At 44.1% G+C, this 20,147-nt stretch overlaps 2 protein-coding genes across 5 annotated transcripts in view; both read right to left on the minus strand.

The window, feature by feature from the left end:
• Window positions 1–18,978, minus strand: part of cstf1 (cleavage stimulation factor, 3' pre-RNA, subunit 1) — a 59,701-nt gene extending 40,723 nt beyond the window's left edge. Inside the window, exon 1 of the mRNA XM_069884783.1 lies at window positions 18,915–18,978. The gene's annotated coding sequence lies outside the window, so the exon portion shown is untranslated. The remainder of the gene's footprint in view (window positions 1–18,914) is intronic.
• nudt19 (nudix (nucleoside diphosphate linked moiety X)-type motif 19) lies at window positions 1,560–19,433 on the minus strand. 4 transcript variants are annotated; one of them, XM_069884787.1, is made up of 2 exons: window positions 19,170–19,433; window positions 1,560–2,870 (listed from the first exon to the last, which is right to left on the minus strand). In XM_069884787.1, the coding sequence occupies exon 2, from the start codon at window positions 2,783–2,785 to the stop codon at window positions 1,613–1,615; it is 1,173 nt and encodes a 390-aa protein (XP_069740888.1). In that variant the 5' UTR covers window positions 2,786–2,870; window positions 19,170–19,433; the 3' UTR covers window positions 1,560–1,612. The 4 variants fall into 4 exon arrangements, with proteins under 4 accessions (XP_069740888.1, XP_069740886.1, XP_069740889.1 ...); XM_069884785.1 differs by lacking the exon at window positions 19,170–19,433 and adding an exon at window positions 18,915–18,996; XM_069884788.1 differs by lacking the exon at window positions 19,170–19,433 and adding an exon at window positions 13,349–13,424.
• Between the last annotated feature and the right edge of the window lie 714 nt (window positions 19,434–20,147).

Here is a 20,147-nt window from a genome sequence, read left to right on the forward strand (position 1 = left end):
CATTACAGTGATAATCCCATTTTACTAAAACGGGAGCTCGTAATAGAATATAGAGTATAGACTGTTGGAAAGGTTCTTATTTATTTCCACATTTCATTGCTTAGTTTGGAACCAGTGTCTCATGTGTTCAGCAGGGGTTACTGGTCCTTTGTTCGGAGTATTCTTCATTCCCATAAGCTTCAACAATTCTCATTTCATCACCTCCAAACCTACAATTGATTCCGTGAGGCCCCTTAAACTCTAGATTTACTATTTGCCATTTACTCTTTTCCTTTTTTCTCCTGTCAACTTCTCTTTTTTAAAAAAAATTCAACCTCCTTGCTCACAACTTCTGTGCAGCCCATGATTTGCCCCTTTTTTAAGGCTAGTTCAGTGGTGGGCTCAGCCCAAAATTCACCCCCTGGGTTAGTTCAGTGTTCACCCTGGTGGGGCCAGTCCAGTGGCGGCCTACAGCTCATTGCTCACCTAATTTTCTTATAAAACTTTTCCCTTTTATTCTTCACTTAATATATTATTCTTCACTTATTTCACATCACAAATTATCCCACCTTCAATACTTAAAACCCATTACATTTTTATGTACGTCTCTCAGTCCAACTCCTGATTTTTAAATTCTCAGTTATACTCTCACCCACAGGAGTCAATCATTCACACGAGACCACATCCTGAACTGTCAGGAGCCTCCTTCACAAATTTATGAAAAAGGTGTCTGCTTACCTTATCCTAAATTGGCCAGTTATCTACCATAGGAAGCTCACAGTTCAACAGCCACCTTCCACAGTCTCACCAAAGTATTGGAATCCTGGCTGGCTTGCCAAATTTGTGGAGGATCAGCATCTGGAGTGAGGTCTCAATCAAGTTTACTCTCCTTGAGGAATGAAGACTCAGTCTTTTCTTCAGCCAATTCCCTTTATTTGTTACACAGGCCTGTGAAAGGTCCATCACCTCCATAGAGGATCAAGAAGCTCTTCTAACATACAAATGAATGGGTTTGTATAGCCCAGTGCAATCTGAGTTAACCAATCAAAAAAAGCAGTCTTCTCCCATGTGACAAGCATTACCCTATCATCATTAAGCTACACATTATTCCTCTGCAAATTGCAAAACTGGAAATTGTGAACCAATCACATAATCAGGTCCCCCTTTCCTCAGACATCGTTTTTGCTCATCACCTGATCTGGGATATCAGGCTGATGGAGGTTTACTGGCTTGGTTAAGGTTTGCCTGGCCACGCAAGCCATCAGGCTGAATATTTGCAACCCTTTGCAGTCTTTTGCAAAGCAGCAGGACACATCCTACTTCTAACACTGTCTAGAGAAAATATGCATAAGATCAACAAAGTTTTTATGCACTTTCTGCCTTCCCAGTATTCTCATTTGGATGCTTTTTTGGCTTTTGATATTCTGAGGAAATTTGTCTCCTTCTCCAAATGTACCCTATTTTATGGACCCTAGAAGTTGCTAGAAAATTCAAACAGGTTTAGTAATTTCAACTTCCTGCAAACCTTGTTGAGTGTGTATTTGCTTATGGGAAAAAAAATTCAAAATTAAGCAGATTGATTTAAAGAAAAAAAACTGGTATTTTATTTTTTTCTGCTTCCTTGTCAAATATTTCAGAGATCACTATTGAGATGATTTTTTATCATCAATGGATGGACATGTTTATATCGGGGTTCAATATTCATATACAGATTATAATCAATTAGATTTCGGATTTCTATACGATGCAGTCTGGTAACCTCCAGCCGTAATTCTTTCAAAGATTTGGAGGAAGAGAGGTTTATTTCTGTTTCTCCTGTGAAGTCTACATCTTCTGGATAAAGTTCATCTCCAGGCAACAGCATGGCAAAACCATCAGATGCAACCAGACGAACTGCAAGCCATCGCATGCTACCTTCCACAGTACGATCTTGACTAAATTGCTGCAAATCTTGGAGATGGAGAAATCGGCAAAGTCTGCCTATCTCATACCATTGTGGGGGAGGAAGGAAGAATTTTTCAGATTGGTGGCCCTTGATTGCCTCAATAGGGGGCATCCAACTGTGAAAGATTATTTCATGACCATTATTCTCTGTGAAAGGAATTTCTTCCAAACAACAAATAAAGAATGCAGTATCAAATCTCTTTCGCCTTGCGTAAGTAGGGGTCAACCAATTACTCCACTCTTTCAATGCCCAAATATTTGGTAAACAGTCCAACATTTTGCACAGCTTTATAAAATTCATTGCATTTTCCTGCACAAGTGGCCTCCAACTGGCAAGTTTGGATTGATTGAGTTGTGGAAGCTGAATGATCCCCTGGTTATTTAAATCTTTATCCTGTCTATTTGGCTTCACAAGGAGTATCCCTGACTCTTCAAATGTTTCCCTAATGGCACAAATGCGGAAAGCTACCTCACTAGATATTTGAGATCCCAGTTTTCTCCAGTCCATTGCAAACATTGGAAGTTTCTGAGCAGTTTGCTTAACTGTATCCAGAATAAAGTTGGGTGGCTGACAAAAAGGATGGAACAATTGAATCCATTCACTGGAAAAATCAGCTGGGCTGATCTGACCTCCTGGGAACACATAAGCATTAGGAAAAAATGTGCTTCTCATATTCCGTTGTAACAAAAGCAAGGCATAATCATACATTGACTTGTCTGAGCATGACTGATGTCTGTTCCTCTCTTCTGGTGACTGCGTGATTTGCATATTGGTAGTGCTTTTCGTCAGATTGTGCCTTTGAATTCCTGCAAGCAGGATCATAGTTGCAGATTCCTTCCAGAATTTTAAGTCTCTATTCATTTTTGTTGTAAGAAACAACAACCTACTTATCTTTGGTTCAGCTCACTCACTGGACAATGGGGTTTTTCCCCAAATGGTTTGTATCCTGAAAAGAAATTGAAGATTATATAGACAACTTCAAGCTGAAAACAAAGATAATTTCAGATTTGCTGTATCATATAGGAAGTTGGAGAAACAATAAATTAATTTTTATTGAATTTAGCATGTCTAATTACATAATGTACCAAACTCTCAGGTTGACTGCATGTTTCACAACAAATGTGAGCAGCCCAAGGTTTGTCTTAGTCACCAATTTTACAAGTGAAATAAAGCTCATAGACTCTTAGTAAGTGCAGTCATGTTGCGTCTTGAGCCTTAAACATATACTAGCCACAAATGTAACTGAATGTATTGCAGTTGTTGCAACATCAATGAGACATTTCTGCTGTATTGAATCTTCCTGAAGACAATAAATGCTATTGTTAAGTATACTGACCTGACTCTGCTATTGCCTGAAGAACATGTGTATTAACCTGCCTTCAATCCATATCAATATAATGCACAACATCTCTAAATGTGAGCTGCCTGTCTGTATCTATCCTGACTAAGCATGCTCAGGCCAAAGAAAACATTTGCATAGCACCTTCATTGAGTGCATGACACCAGGCAAGCTTGGACTGACCAAACAGCTTGTTTTGTGGGCAATATACTAGTGGACTTAAAATAAAGCAGGAAATCACAAAAATAGGATATATTTAAATAACTGTGTGTGATAGGATATTTAAGGTGTTTTCATGATCAGCAACTCAAAATCCGTAAAATACACCCGAAAGGGTTCACAGAAAGCAACGTTCAAAGAAAGTTAGATGTATCCAGAAGGAAAGTATTTGGTGTTTGTATGAAGGGTGAAATTTGAAGTTGATAAGACCAAAAGCTGATAAACCTCAGGAAACTGATGGGCTACATTCTAATGTTTCGAAATTGTGTTTCTATAGAGATGGTCTATGTTCAGGTTATGCTAGATTGTGGAATTGTTTCTGTGAATTGGAGGATATAAAAAGTGACCTCACTATTAAGTAAAGGTGGGAGAAAGACATTGAAAATTACCCGTTAGCCTAATATCTTTGAGGAAAATTGCAGGATTCTATAATGAGGAATGTAATAACAGAATACCCTGAAAAGGACAGAAGGACCTGTTTCTGAGCTGTTGCTCTAAATTTTAAAAAAGTACTGAGCAGTGTTGCACGAGTTGAGAAAAAGAAAATCATGTTTCTCATCTATCAGAGTTCTTTGAGAAAAAGTATGCGACCAGTAAAATAAAGGGAATCAGAATATATGATGTATTTGGCTTTTAATCAGGCCTCAAGGAATGTTGTTCTTTGCCAACTGTTCATTTACTGTCAAAGAAGAAAAATTCACCCAATGCAGTCCTCATCCTAATGGGCACCTTTGATTATGGCTGCAGCAAACTGTGTACCTGTGTACACAAAGTGCCATTTACGATTTGAAGTTCTACCAGCACCCAATCTTGTGAAAGATAGGACTGGCCTTATTGTTCCATGTAATCAGATCATCTGTCTCTCGTAGAGATATTTTGCAGAAAAACTCATTTGATCACAAGCAAGGAAGCCTGACAGGAGAAAGAGATGATGGAACCTCTGAGAAGGTTCCCCAAGCAGCCTGTCTATGTCATTGGGCAGAATCCCTCATCATCAAAACACTAAAAACTCACTAAGATTTTGCTTGGCTGGTGGTAAGAAAAGCCTTCTGTATTGGATCATTCATATGCAACTGGAGCCTCTTAAGTGACCGAGGTGCTGATGGGATGGCCATTCACTTTCTAGGGTACTGTATGACTGCCCAAGATTGGGAAAAGGATGTTGAGGTCTATGTTGTTTCACCCTAAGCAGAAACATAACATAGTTAAACAACAAAGTCTGTCAGACTTTGCTCTAAGGGCAGTTTGAAGGTTGGTACAAAGACTGCTATGAGAAGATCACCAACTCATTGAAAAACATACCTTGGTCTGCCCCAAAACTTTTAGTCTATCAGTGCTAAGAAATATGGACAAGAAAGTGCTTTCTTACAGAGGTGGGTGCTGCAACTGCAAAGTACCTATGGTCATGGGACATTGAGGGGTGAGGCCATGTGTAACGGCTTCTCAAACGTTTTATGGATGCAATGAGAAATAAACAGATGTCTTAAATTACTTCATACAATGAATTAACATAATGATGATCCTATTCTATTACTGTATTTTATGTAATTTGAGGGTAAAAAGAATTCCAGGGCTGCGAAATTAATCAACACATAAAATTCTGGTGGAACTCTGCAGGTCTGGCACCATCTTTGGAAGGCAATAGACAGTCAGCATCAGAGCCGGAATAAGGCCAACTGATGCCCTAAGCACAGCCCAGCAACCCTTGACCCTTCCATTGTATAATTGACATTAAGACAATAAGCGCTGAATGTGAAATAATAGATGAAAAATTCAATTTCCTTCTAGGCCAGACCACACGACTATATATATTTTCCATTTATTGGGGGACCCTAGTCCAGCTGGACTATGGTAAATCTAGCTCTGAAAAAACTCTATGGTGCCGCTAAACACCTGCTTATTCTGCTTAATGGTTAATTCAGGCCTGGTCAGCTTTTCCGACCGTAACCCTTCATCAGGAATGGTAAGAAAGGAGTCCAAATAAAAGAGTGAGGGAAGGGCATAAGCTTGCAGGTGAGAGGGGAAAGAAATGAGGTGGGGGGGGGGGGAAAGTCTAGGAGGTAGGGAGCTCAGGAAGATGCACCTAGATATTAGGCAGTGGCACATGGAATTAAGGAAAAGGGGTGGGGGGGGGCTAGAGGAAGGAAGATGTGGTTAACACTAGTTTTCCAGCATCTGCTGCAAAATTTATCTGAAACTGGAGAGCAGCAACGGCTTCGTCTCCATGAATGGGCTAAAGGTAGCCCAGGCCGGCGTTCCTTTAAACCTAGAATTTCTGTGAGGTTGGAATACAATCAAGTCCCCGGATTTTCAGTCTTACAGTGCCCAGTGGATCGTGCTCCCTTCGGGTTCCAGCTGCCCCACTTGGTGAGACAGACTTTGCTGACCCGTCTCCCCAGCCTCTGCAAACGGCGTGCAAGTAAACTTCGGGGACCAGATGTTATGGCAAGTCCATACCTTGTTGATCGCCAAGTCACGGAATGAATTGCGCCGATCTGTTTGCCTTCGGAATGAATGCTCGGAATGACCAGTTAATCGACGCGGACAAACAAACGCCTCAACTTTATCAGCAAAAGTAATCGGTTTTGAACTAATATGGTGAAAGATCTGACCAGAATTTATAGAATTTTTTAAAATTCAAGAAAAGTCAGCATATATTTTTGCTGAACAACCTCTAAATCAAATAAATGAGTGGTCACACACAGAGGGCGGACTTGGCATGCTTTTCCTTCCGTGACTCCATCTATGGGTCGGAATGTACAAGTACAGAGAAAGCAATAAAATAGTAAATTGCAGGAGTGAACCATCTTTCACGACTGTAGATTTACCGGCGAACGATGGCTTCCTGCAGTGGTATCGCTCAGAAGCGCAGGAGTTTATAAAGAGAGACTGGAGGGACTCGATCGACCAGGACCCTTTATACTGGGAGGAGGCCAAGAGGTGGAGGGAAGCACCATTGAGCAGTGGGAAAGGGTTAGAGCGAAAAGTAAACAAGAAAGGTGGGAACACATTGAGGTGGAGGTCGCTACATGATGGCCCAGCATGGCGGAGTAAAGGTAACATTAGACAATTTTTCATTACCCTGGTTCATGATATTGGGATTACATTTGCTTAAAGAAGGACAGCAAAGGCCAAGCTGTGTTAATGCAAGTAGTGAACCTAACGATACTGGAGATTATTCTGAAGGACACGATCGACCAGCATTTGGATACGCGGGGACTGATTAGAGACACCATAGGTTTATCCTTGGGAATTCTTGACTCACAAATTGATAGAGATCATAGGAGATATGATCAAAAGGAAGGATGTGGCAAGATGCTTAATGTACATAGCCCTCCATAATAAGATGCTTGATGTACAGGGCCCTCCATAATAAGATGCTTGATGTACTGGGCCCTCCATAATAAGATGCTTGATGTACAGGGCCCTCCATAATAAGATGCTTGATGTACTGGGCCCTCCATAATAAGATGCTTGATGTACAGGGCCCTCCATAATAAGATGCTTGATGTACTGGGCCCTCCATAATAAGATGCTTGATGTACAGGGCCCTCCATAATAAGATGCTTGATGTACAGGGCCCTCCATAATAAGATGCTTGATATACTGGGCCCTCCATAATAAGATGCTTGATGTACAAGGCCCTCCATAATAAGATGTTTGATGTACAGAGCCCTCCATAATATGATGCTTGATGTACAGGGCCCTCCATAATAAGATGCTTGATGTACAGAGCCCTCCATAATGTTTGGGAATTGGGACAAACACACTTTTTCCTTTATTTAATCCTGTGCTCCCATTTTAAATTTGTAATCAAGCAATTCACATGTAATTAAAGTGCACATTCCAGATTATTTGTTTACATTTTGGTTTGACCATGCAGAACTTACAGCCCTTTGTACACACAGTTCCCCATTTCAGGGCTCATAATGTTTGGGACATTTGATTTCACGTGTGTTTGTGATTACCTAGGTATGTTTAATTGCTTCAATGGTACAGGTATAAGAGAGCTAGGCTTGCTTCTAAACATTTGATCACCTTTGGAGTTTGTAGTTGTCATTTTTCAACATTAGGACCAGAGTTGTGCCAATGAAACACCTCAAAAACAGCAATTCATACATACAGCTGCTCTTCATAGACTATAGATCAGCCTTCAACACCATTATTCCCTCAGTGCTGATCAAGAAGCTACAAACTCTGGGCCTCCGTATGTCACTGTGCAACTGGATCCTTGACTTCCTCATCTGAAGACCACACTGATTATCCGAACAGGCACACCTCAAGGATACACGTTTAGTCCACTTCTCTACTCGTTATACAGTCATGACTGCGTGGCCACGCACAATTCCAATGCTATCTATAAATTTGCCGATGACACCACAGTTGTCAGCAGAATGACAAACGGCGATGAGGAAGCATATAGGAGGGAGATAGATCAGCTCGCTGAGTGGTGTCACACCAACAACCTTGCATTCAACATTAGCAAAACTAAGGAGATGATTGTGGACTACAGGAGGAACTCAGGGGAACACGACCCAGTCCTCATCAAGGGCTCAGTAGTGGAGAAGGTCAAGAACTTCAAATTCCTGGGTGTCAACATCACCGAGGATCTGTCCTAGAGCCTCCATGCTGATGCAATTATGAACAAGGCTCGCCAGTAGCTATATGTTGTGAGGTGTTTGAGGAAATTCAGTATGTTACCTGCTATGGACCATGGACAGTTTTATTTCTGACCAGTGACAGTGACTGACTGTGTTGAGCACTGGAGCAGTGAGGTGGGAGAGTGAACAGCTGTGTGGAGCATGAGAGCCGCATGCTGAAGCCAGTGGGAGCGAGCCCACTGTTTCCACTCCTCTCCTCCAAACAGATGTGCCGAAGATGCGCTGCAGCAGCTAAACCATCCAGCACGCTGAGGAACAAACTGTCAGTGTGTTCACCCGGCAACTCCAGTGAAAAGGCAGGAAGCTGAGCTGCTCTGTTTTGGATGCCAGCACTGCTGATTTCCAGGGTGTGTGTCCAACCTGTGCTTCTGCAGTCCCCCTTTGAGAATGGGACTTTGTATGACAAAATTCACTTGGTATAACCCAAGACAGGGTTTTGATGGAGAAGAGAATTAGAGGAGCAAATCTGTAGAGAGATAGCAGACAGCTGCAGTAACATAAGGTTGTGATAGTAGATTTTAACTTTCCACATATTAACTGGAACTCTCATATTATAAAAGGGCTGGATGGCTTTGAGTTTGTCAAATGTGTTTAGGAAAGGTTTCTAAATCAATATATAAATGTACCAACTAGAGAGAGTGCAATACTGGATATCCTATTGCGGAATGAGATATGACAGGCGACAGATGTATGTGTAGGGGAGTATTTTGGGTTCAGTGATCATAATGCTGTTAGTTTCAAGTTAATTATAGAGAAAGATGGGTCTGGGTCTCGGGTTAAGATTCTAAATTGGAGAAAGGCCAATTTTGAGGAAATGAGAAAGAATCTAGAATGCATTGATTGAGCTAAATTGTTTTCAGGAAAGGATGTGTTGGGTGAAATTTTGAGAGTATACTTTGTATGTTCCTGTCAGGATTAAAGCAAGGTTAGCAGGCAAAGGTAACCTTTGTTTCAAGGGATATTGAAGATCTGGTTCAGACGAACTGAGAGATGTATAACAATGAGGTACTTGCTCCATGTATAAAAATGCAAGAAAAACCTCAAGAAATAAAACATGATGGCTCAAAGACATGAGGTTGCTTTGGCAGACAATGTAGGAAGAGGTGTTTGCTGTTTTAAAGCAAATAAGGGTGGAGAAATCCCCTGGGCCTGACAAAATATTCCCTCCGACTTTGAGGAAAGCTAGTGTACACATTGCAGGAGCTTTGGCAGTAATATTTAAAATGTCCTTAGGCACAGAAGATTGCACATGTGGTTCCGTTGTTTAAGAGGCTCCAAAAGTAACCCTGAAAATTATAGGCCGGTGAGCCTGACGTCAGTAGTAGGTAAATTATTGGAAGAGGGTTAAAGAGATCGGATATACAATTATTTGGGTGGCCAGGGACTGGTTAGGGATATTCAACGTGGTTTTGTTCGTGGTAGGTCTTGTTTAACCAATCCATATATAGTGTTTTTCGTGGCAGTTACCAGGAAAGATGACAAAAGGAAATGTTGTGGATGTTGTCTACCTGAATTTTAGTAATGCCTATGACAAGATCCCACATGAGAGGTTAGTCAGGAAAGTTCAGACGCAAGGTATTCACAGTGAAGTAGTGAACTGAATTTGACAATGTCTGGATGTGAGGAGCCAGAGAGTAGTGATGGATGATTTCTTCTCAGACTGGAGGCCTGTACTAGTGGTGTGCCTCAGGGATCGGTGCTGGGACCATTGTTGTTTGTCATCTATATCAATGATCTGCATGATAATGTGGTAAATTGGATCAGCAAGTTTGCAGATGACACTAAGATTGGAGGCGTTTTGGGCAGCGAGGAAGGTTTTCAAAGCTCTTAGAGGGATCTGGACCAGCTGGAAAAATGGGCTGAAAAATGGCAGATGGAATTTAATGCAAACAAGTGTGAGGTGTTGTCTTTTGGAAAGACATACATAGTAAATGGTAGGGCACTGAGGTCTGTGGTAGAACAGAGGGATCTGGGAATGCAGATACATAATTCTTTGAAAGTGGCATCACAGATGGATAGGGTTGTAAAGAGAACTTTTGGAACATTGGCCTTCATAAATCAAAGTATTGAGTGGAGTAGCTGGGATCTTATGGTAAAGTTGTATAAGACATTTGATGAGGCCAGATTTGGAGTATTATGTGCAGCTTTGGTCACCTAACTACAGGAAATATATCAATAAGATAGAAAGAATGCAAAGAATATTTACTAGGATGTTGCCCAGACTTCAGGAACTGAGTTACAGAGAAAGATTAAACAAGTTAGTACTTTATTCCCTGGAGCGTAGAAGAATGAGGTCAGATTTGATAGAGGTATTTAAAATTAAGAAGAGGATAGACAGAGTAAATGTAGGTAGGCTTTTTTTTCACTGAGGATAGGTGAGATACAAACCAGAGGACATGGGTTCAAAGTGAAAAGTTTAGAGGGAACTTCTTCAGAGAGTAGTGGGAGGGTGAAATGAGCTGCCAGCTGAAGTGGTGAATGCTGGCTCAATTTTAAAATTTAAGAAGAATCTAGACAAGTACATTGATCGAATAGGTACAGAGGGCTATGGACTGGGTGCAGGACAGTGGGACTAAGCAAAAAAAATGGGTTTGGCAGACTAGAAGCACTGAAGGGGCCTGTTTCTGTGCTGTAATGTGCTTTAGTTCTTAAAAAATGGTTTGTTGTCAGATGAGACTAAGATTAACCTGTATCAGAGTGATGGCAAGAACAAAGTGTGGAAGCATAAAGGAAGTGCCCAAGATCCAAAGCAGACCACCTTTGCCATGGTTTGCATCTTTCAGTGTAGCCTTTATATTTTTGTTCTTGAGTCTTCTGCAGATAGTAGTCATTGACATATCAAATACTCCTGCTTTCTGAAGAGCGTTTCTTATCTGATGGATATGTCTGGGAATGTTTCTTCATTATGATGAGAATTCTTCTGTCATTAGAAGTGCGGGTATTTTTTTCTCTCTCTTCTCCGTGGTCATTTCAATTACTGAGCTCATCAGTATGCTTTTTCTTCTTATTGATGTTCCAAAGTGTTGATTTTGGTAATCCTAAGATTTATGCGATGTCTCTTACTGTTTTTTTTCTTGTTTTTCAGTCTCATAATGGCTTCTTTGACTTTCATTAGCACTATAGACTCCAAAGGTGATCAAATGTTTAGAAGCAAGCCTAGCACTGAAGCAATTAAACAAACCTGTGGTGCTCTGGTACTGATGGGAGATTGTGGTCTGGAAGTGAGGAAATCTATGATCCAATAACACAGTGGGGTATTGAGTTCCAAGTCTTGGAGTTTGCTGATCAGTTTTGAGAGGATGATGGTGTTAAATGGTGAACTGTAGTCAATAAAAATGCATCTAGGCTGTCCAGATGTTCTAGGGATTTGTGTAGTGCGATGGCAACCACAGGATGGCACAGTTGGCGCATCGGTTAGCGCAATGCCTTTATAGTGCCAGTGATGGGACCTGGGTTCAAATCCTGCACTGTCCATAAGGAGTTTGTATGTACTCCCCTTGCCTGTGTGAGTTTTCTCCGGTGGGGGGGGGGGGTCCAGATTCTCCCACCAGTCAAAACATACCTAGGGTGTAGATTAATTGGGTGTAAATTAGGTGGCACAGATGCGAGGGCCGAAATGGCCTGTTTCCATGCTGTATGCCTAAATTTAATTTTTTAAAAAATTGGCTAATCCAGACGAGTTTCTGGTCAATGGTGATTCAGCGATAATAATGCCATTGAACGTCAGAGGTAGGCTGTTAGATTGTCACACAGTTTTTGGTGTGAACATTAGTTGCAACTTGCTGAAGATTTAGCTCTGAGGAACTGAAGTTGAATAACTGTCCATCAACCCCAACTTTTTTCTTGTATGGCTTCAACATTTGGAATTTTTTTCCATTTCCAAAAAACTTTAAGTGGACTTTTTGAAGCCAGACTGTCGATTTCTGCTATACAACAATCATCCAACTCTAATACAGTTCGATCAGCCTTATTTTCTTGGTACCAAGGAGAGAATCAGTCCCCACTGACGTAGAAGATTGAAGGGTAGGTGTTACAAAGCTTACAAGAGCTACCTCATACAATTAATGACATTCTAGCAATATTCTAAGTACAGGCAAATGTAAAAGGAAATGGTCTCTGTTTCTTCAGTGATTTGTAGTATACAATGAAAACAATGCATAAGTGTCTGCAGCCAGTTACAACTCCAGATGCACTAAGTAAAACAAGAGAAAACAGCTGTTACTCAATCACAGACATACCTAGTGCAATATGTCAGGTATCATATCAGGCATTGCAAACAGTCACCACAATCAATTCTTCCACAATGACACAACCAGTCACAAAGGCAGTTTGAGTTACTGCTTTGTAGAACAACTCTGTTCAGTCCAACAAAGCCCAACAGATGTTCAAGAAATATCACCCAACTTTCCAACAAGACATGTTACAACCATGAAGACTCCACATCAAATTCAAAACCATTTAGATACCCAGCCTTTCCAATTTTTTAATCAGAAAAGGCCATTCTGATAAAATTTCATCGATCTACAATGTCCTCTTTTCTCTCTCCACTGATGCTGCCTGCAATACCTGCTGGGTATTGCCAGCATTTTCTTTCAGTTCAGATTTTCAGCAATTGTAATGATCTGATCTCAGTTTCAGCAATATTTTTTTCTCTCTCTTCTCCGTGGTCATTTCAATCCTATTAATATCTCTTCCTAAGATTATCTCAATCTCACTGCCAATCTTCAACCCATATCAGTACTGTGATCTCTTCCTTCTCTTGATTTCTACCCTTCCATTCCTTTTGTTTTCTTAATCCATCCCTTTCCTCTGCAATTTAAAATGTCATTTTTGTAACTTTTCCTCATTTTGATTAAAGGTCATCAACCTAAAACATTACAGTTTCTTTCTGCACAAATGCTGCCCGACTCTCTCCAGCATTTTTCATTTTATACTAGCTATTGTCACCTGACATGTATAATTTACATCTTTGGACTAAGGCTTTAATGAAATCAGGATCTGAGTGGTCTTAACCTAAACTAGTCATTGGTGAGCAGGTTACTGGGAATAAATACCACTTGTCTATATTATTGTTAATGCATTCTATCATTTTGTCAATGAGTGAAAGTAAATTGAGATTGGGCTCGTCATGATTATCACACAGTTGAAATGCAAGGTACATTGTTGGCTAGATGCTAGTATGGTAATTGTAATGGAAAACTTAACTGGTTCATTTCTACAATGAGAATGTTGATTAGTCCCATGGCCTTTTCTTTATCCAGGACTGTTAAAATTATTTCTCAAAGCACCCCTTTGGCTGAAGCAAGTAAGAATTTCAGTTTGCATGTACATTGTTTAGTGTAAGACAATAAAGTCATTATGATTATGACATGGTATAAATGAAATTTGGCTGAAAACAGGCTTTTGTGATAATGGAGATCGCATAAGTAAAAACACAAAAATGCTCGAGGAACTCAGCAGGTCTCACAACCGCCATGGGAGGTAAAGATATATAACAAACATTTCAGGCCTGAGCTCTTCTTCAATGCCCAAAGCAATTCTTATATATCTTTACCTCTTACGGACGCTGTAAAATCTGCTAAGTTCTTCCAGCAAGTTTGTGCTTTCACTACAATCACAGCATATTCAGACTTTTATGTTTCACTCCAAGGAGATCACAGAAGCAAGTCAAGATGCACTATCCATTTGACAGTTCCAACATAATGTGGTTATGAATGTTTTAGCCTGCATACAACTTGCACCTGCACTTGGAGTTTTTACATTCCATGAGTTGTTGAACTGTCCCTCATCATCCATGTATACATAACCTTGAAATATTCTACAGTTTGCCTGTTGCATGCCATGTTTGATGTTTAGCCTTGGCAAATACTAGAGCGCCTCGAATGTCCCCCAAAGTTCCTCAACATGGTTATCCAACTGCATGAAAACCAACAAGGTCGGGTCAGATACAGCAATGACCTCTCTGAACCCTTCTCCATTAATAATGGCGTGAAGCAAGGCTGCATTCTCGCACCAACCCTCTTTTCAATCTTCTTCAGCATCATGCTGAAACAAGCCATGAAAGACCTCAACAATGAAGATGCTGTTTACATCTGGTACCGCATGGATGGCAGTCTCTTCAATCTGAGGCGCTTGCAAGCTCACACCAAGACACAAGAGCAACTTGTCCGTGAACTACTCTTTGCAGACGATGCCGCTTTAGTTGCCCATTCAGAGCCAGCTCTTCAGCGTTTGACGTCCTGTTTTGCGGAAACTGCCAAAATGATTGGCCTGGAAGTCAGCCTGAATAAAACTGAGATCCTCCATCAGCCAGCTCCCCACCATGACCACCAGCCCCCCCCCCCACATCTCCATCGGGCATACAAAACTCAAAACAGTCAACCAGTTTACCTATCTCGGCTGCACCATTTCATCGGATGCAAGGATCGACAACGAGATAGACAACAGACTCGTCAAGGCAAATAGCGCCTTTGGAAGACTACATAAAAGTGCCTGGAAAAACAACCAACTGAAAAACCTCACAAAGATTAGCGTATACAGAGCCGTTGTCATACCCACACTCCTGTTTGGCTCCAAATCATGGGTCCTCTACCGGCATCACCTACGGCTCCTAGAGCGCTTCCACCAGCGTTGTCTCCCCTCCATCCTCAACTTCCATTGGAGCGACTTCATCTCCAACATCGAAGTACTCGAGATGGCAGAGGCCGACAGCATCGAATCCATGCTGCTGAAGATCAAACTGCGCTGGGTAGGTCACGTCTCCAGAATGGAGGACGATCGCCTTCCCAAGATCGTGTTATATGGCGAGCTCTCCACTGGCCACTGAGATAGAGGTGCACCAAAGAAGAGGTACAAGGACTGCCTTAAAGAAATCTCCTGGTGCCTGCCACATTGACCACCGCCAGTGGGCTGATCTCGCCTCAAACCGTGCATCTTGGCGCCTCACAGTTCGGCAGGCAGCGACCTCCTTTGAAGAAGACCGCAGAGCCCACCTCACTGACAAAAGACAAAGGAGGAAAAACCCAACACCCAACTCCAACCAACCAATTTTCCCTTGCAACTGCTGCAACCATGTCTGCCTGTCCCGCAAAGGACTCGTCAGCCACAAACGAGCCTGCAGCTGACGTGGACATTACCCCTCCATAAATCTTCGTCCGCGAAGCCAAGCCAAAGAAGAAAGAATACTGTATTATTGGCTTCACCAGGTTAGCACCTCATTTCTACATGATCCCAGCAAGTTCTTCTGCACTGTTCATTGAATTAGAATTTATCATGTCTTAAAATGACAGTATGCGAAACTGGGGTTAAAGATGATGATCATGTAGATTTCTACTGTTGCTAATAGCCCAGAACACGATGTAGATGCCCAATTTTGAGCTGCCATATTTATTTTTGGGCCATCCAATTTTGATAGGAATGGTACATAATGCCAGACGTTCTATGTAACAAGACTTTGTCTCCACCAGCAGACTGCTGACAACAAAGTCAACTCATTTTACTCCTCGCCTTGGTTTCATCCCACCTGTCAAACAGCCAGTCAGAAGTTATGTCCTTCAGAGCATGGCCAATTTGCTCTAAGGTGTGCTATCAAGCCAATCATGTGGTCACTGCATTACAGGAAGGATGTGGAGGATGTTGCTTGGTTTAGAGGCTGAATTATGGGGAGAGATTGGACAACTTGAGAAAACTTCAGTTGTTTTCTCTGGCGTCTAGCAGGTCGAGGGGAAACCTGATAGAGGAATATAAAATCATGATAGACATTGTTAGGCTGGACAGTCAGAATCTTTTCACCAGGGCAAAGGCATCATTAGACTAGAAGAAATGCATTTAAAGAGAGGAGAGGAAATTTCAAGGAAATGTTCAGGGTAAATATTTTACACTGTGACAAATTATAGACATGATTTTGGGAGATAAATTGTGGCAGGTTTTTAGTGTAGGTCACATACAAACATTTCAAAACAGACCTTATCTAAAATACTGGAGCTCTGCTCAAGCTAAACAGGCTGCTCCAAGAGCTTTTGTAAAAGCTTTGGAGAGTGCCCAAGAGACTTCGTTAATGAATTGTTGTTTTGAAAAGCAACCGATGAAAGAACTCAGAGGATTTGGTTCGGAGCTACAGGATGTCTGGAAGTGCTGCTTGCTGTTCTAAGAGGGTCATGTGGTTTTGCAAGAAGAGAGGGAGTCAAACAGGCTTTTCTCTGAGAGAGAGAGATCAGTTCTGTAGTTTTACAGTTAGCAGCAACAGCTGGGACTGGAACAGGACAAGCTGGCAAGCTTGTGGAAAAACCCCATTTTCAAGACAGGTTGAGTGTTTAATTCAGCCTGGTCAAAGCCATTGTGGTTCATGCAATAAGAGAGGACTGGCTGCCTAATGTTTCACTTGAAATTAGGGAAACAGAAAAGAACTCTGTGGTGACCTAATGGGGCAAGTTTCTTCAGCAAGACACTGAAGTGGCTGACTAAAAGGAATCAGTTGTGGGTGTCCAGGAACAACAAATCTCTCTGTAAACCGAGAAGAACCTTCCTGAGCAGTAACCATTTACTTTTAAAGCACCAAAGCTTGGTGAACTTCATAAATGTTCAATTCTGTGCACAGTATAAGAATTGCCTGCAACCAGTAAACTTGGAGGAATGAAAAGTGAGATTGGACTGTGAATCAAAGAACTTTTCTGAACATACCCACACATTACATACACGTGCGCTTAGAATTAGAAGGGGGTTAAGTTAGGTTAGTTAATAGTGATAAGTTAAAGTGTGATTCTGTTTTCATGCTTAAAGATCATTAAAAGCAACTTTTGTTTAAGTAACCATTTGTCTTGGTGAATATATATTGCTGCTGGGTTTTGTGGTCCTCTGGGCTAGTAACAACACAAAGCGTGGTAGATGACTGGAATGGGCTACCAGTAGTGCTGGATACAGTTGCAGCTTTTAAGAGACATCTAAACACATACATTAGTATGAAGTGGATGGAGGTCTATCTATCAGGAACAAGTGACAGATTTTTAAACTGATTCGTACATATTTAGGGCCTTTTCCTATACTATTCTATGTTCTAAGTGCTGAATCCTTAGCTGAATGGGAACATTGATTTTTAATGAGTTCCTCAACCATGTCCGACTAGATTAAGTATGAATTCATGAGGGCTGTAATTTATACTAAGGACTTTGAGGACTACTCCAATCTGCTTGTGTCCCACTGTATGGAATGCCACTTCTGGTGTATCAGTCCTTCTGGGTGCAGGATGTATCCAGAAACAAATATGAGTGCCTGCATTAGATTTACTACCCTGAACCAGATGATTTTTTTAATTTCAGTTTTTCCAGTCATTGTTACAGAATATTTATTAAACAAAAAATACAGATGTTTAACTAAACTCAAATCAATTGAAACTCCATTTCCTGTAATAATTATCTGGTATCTCTCAGTATTGTAGACAAATTAAAATCCTACATGCTTCAAGGATAGAAATGCATTTATATTTGCCCATCTTGGGATGAATTGGGTGTCCATCCCTCTTCAAGATTTCCCCACCCACCCTTTCACCTCCAGTACTATTCCTGCCCACTATCTCATCTTCAGACCCTTTTCTCTGCCCACCTTCAAATTTCCATCCCCTCACCCCCATCCAACATCACCCCCTAATCCCCTCACCTCTGTGCCCCTCATTCACACACACCGTCACCTCCAGACCCCTCGACCACACACACCCTCACCTCCAGACCCCTCGATCACACACCCCCTCACCTCCAAACCCAGCATCCATACACCCCCCTCACATTCAGTCTCCTGATCCACACACCCCCTGACCTCCTGTCCCCTTGTCAACCTCACCTCTTCACCCCTCATCCACACACTTCAACTCCAGTCCCCTGGTCCACATAGCCCCTCACCTCCACCCACCTGGTCCACATACCCCCGGGCCCCCCTCACCAGCCCCGGGGCCCCCCCTCACCGCCCCCGGGGCCCCCCTCACCGCCCCCGGGGCCCCCCTCACCGCCCCCGGGGCCCCCCTCACCGCCCCCGGGGCCCCCCTCACCGCCCCCGGGGCCCCCCTCACCGACCCGGCCCCCCCGTCCCCCTCACCGCCCCCGGGCCCCCCGTCCCCCTCACCGCCCCCGGGGCCCCCCCGTCCCCCTCACCGCCCCCGGGGCCCCCCCGTCCCCCTCACCGCCCCCGGGGCCCCCCCGTCCCCCTCACCGCCCCCGGGGCCCCCCCGTCCCCCTCACCGCCCCCGGGGCCCCCCCGTCCCCCTCACCGCCCCCGGGGCCCCCCCGTCCCCCTCACCGCCCCCGGGGCCCCCCGTCCCCCTCACCGCCCCCGGGGCCCCCCCGTCCCCCTCACCGCCCCCGGGGCCCCCCCGTCCCCCTCACCGCCCCCGGGGCCCCCCCGTCCCCCTCACCGCCCCCGGGGCCCCCCCGTCCCCCTCACCGCCCCCGGGGCCCCCCCGTCCCCCTCACCGCCCCCGGGGCCCCCCCGTCCCCCTCACCGCCCCCGGGGCCCCCCCGTCCCCCTCACCACCCCCGGGGTCCCCCCGTCCCCCTCACCACCCCCGGGGCCCCCCGTCCCCCTCACCACCCCCGGGGCCCCCCCGTCCCCCTCACCACCCCCGGGGCCCCCCCCGTCCCCCTCACCACCCCCGGGGCCCCCCCCGTCCCCCTCACCACCCCGTTCTCCTCACCACCCCCGGGGCCCCCCCGTCCCCCTCACCACCCCCGGGGCCCCCCCCGTTCCCCTCACCACCGGGCCCCTCGTCTTCCGCCCGTTCACTCACCACCGGAGTTTTTAACCTGCCCGTCTGCCCCTCGCCGCTTGCGTCGCGCTTCCGCGAGCCGTTTGTCGCGAGAACCAATCAGCGTGCAGGGCTCGGGCCCTCAGACGGCGCGGCCGAGGACGCGTTAACGTGGCCAACCCCAGGCCGGAGCGCTCAGGCCTTTTGAGGAGCCTCATAAAATGGCGGCGGCACCGAAATGTTTGCATCCTCGCCCCATAGCTTGCGCTCGGCTTCTCGCCAGTTTGAAGCACGAACCTCTGTTATTCCATTTCCACGGCTAAGTGGCGCAGGGCCTGCAACTCCCTTGGCCAGAGCGGGAAGGGACCTCGAGCAGTTCCCAATGGCCTGGCACTTCATGTGATAGCGCCGCAGTAATCCACGACTGCTGGCATTGCGGAGCTCACAGTCACTCCCAGCAAGTTGTTGAACCAGGTTCGTGGCAGACGGAAACCCGAGCATGGTGATGAGGGAGTTCTCAGCACCACAGGCAGGAGCCTCCCTGTCGCCCCGACCCTGCTCAACATGTACAGGGCAGGCCCTCCAACTGATTGAAAGGCTTGTATTCATGCCCCTTCGCAATGGAGCAAAAAAAATGACGATTCTGGCAAAAAGAAATGAATTTCCCTCAGCAAGCTCACCCAGGCTGGCTGGGCTCTTGACTCAAGTGTCTGGATTCCCTCAGAGTTGCCCCTATCAGTTAGGATGTGCTCCAGCGTAGATATGTAATTCATATGTAATATGAACACCCAAAATAATAGTTAACTATGCGATTGTAACCACAGTAATTGAATTCAAAAACTGCTCACACCATCCATGAACCAAAGACACTGCCTTGCTCTTCATGCACTATTATTTTATATAGCAATGTTGTAAGATGGTTACAATAGGAATGTTTGCCCCATGATGTTGCAGCAAAACACCGAATTTCATGATATCTCTGTTCTTAAAGTACTTTGAGTTCAAGGTGGGGCTTCAAAGAGAATCAGACAAGAACACCCCCGATCTGATCTCCCGAGCCGCTTTCAGGTGGCCAGAGTACCCCAATGTTCTTTTCTTTCTTTCTTTGGCTTGGCTTCGCGGACGAAGATTTGTGGAGGGGTACGTCCACGTCTGCTGCAGGCTCGTTGGTGACTGACAAGTCTGATGCGGGACAGGCAGGCACGGTTGCAGCAGTTGCAAGGGAAAATTGGTGGGTTGGGGTTGGGTGTTGGGTTTTTCCTCCTTTGTCTTTTG

This window comes from Narcine bancroftii, chromosome 6 (genome assembly GCF_036971445.1).
Source record: "Narcine bancroftii isolate sNarBan1 chromosome 6, sNarBan1.hap1, whole genome shotgun sequence".
NCBI classification, from domain to species: domain Eukaryota; kingdom Metazoa; phylum Chordata; class Chondrichthyes; order Torpediniformes; family Narcinidae; genus Narcine; species Narcine bancroftii.

Bases quoted from the DNA above. Each gene is read 5' to 3' on its own strand.
- nudt19 (XM_069884787.1), bottom strand. From the start codon at position 2,785: ATGAATAGAGACTTAAAATTCTGGAAGGAATCTGCAACTATGATCCTG.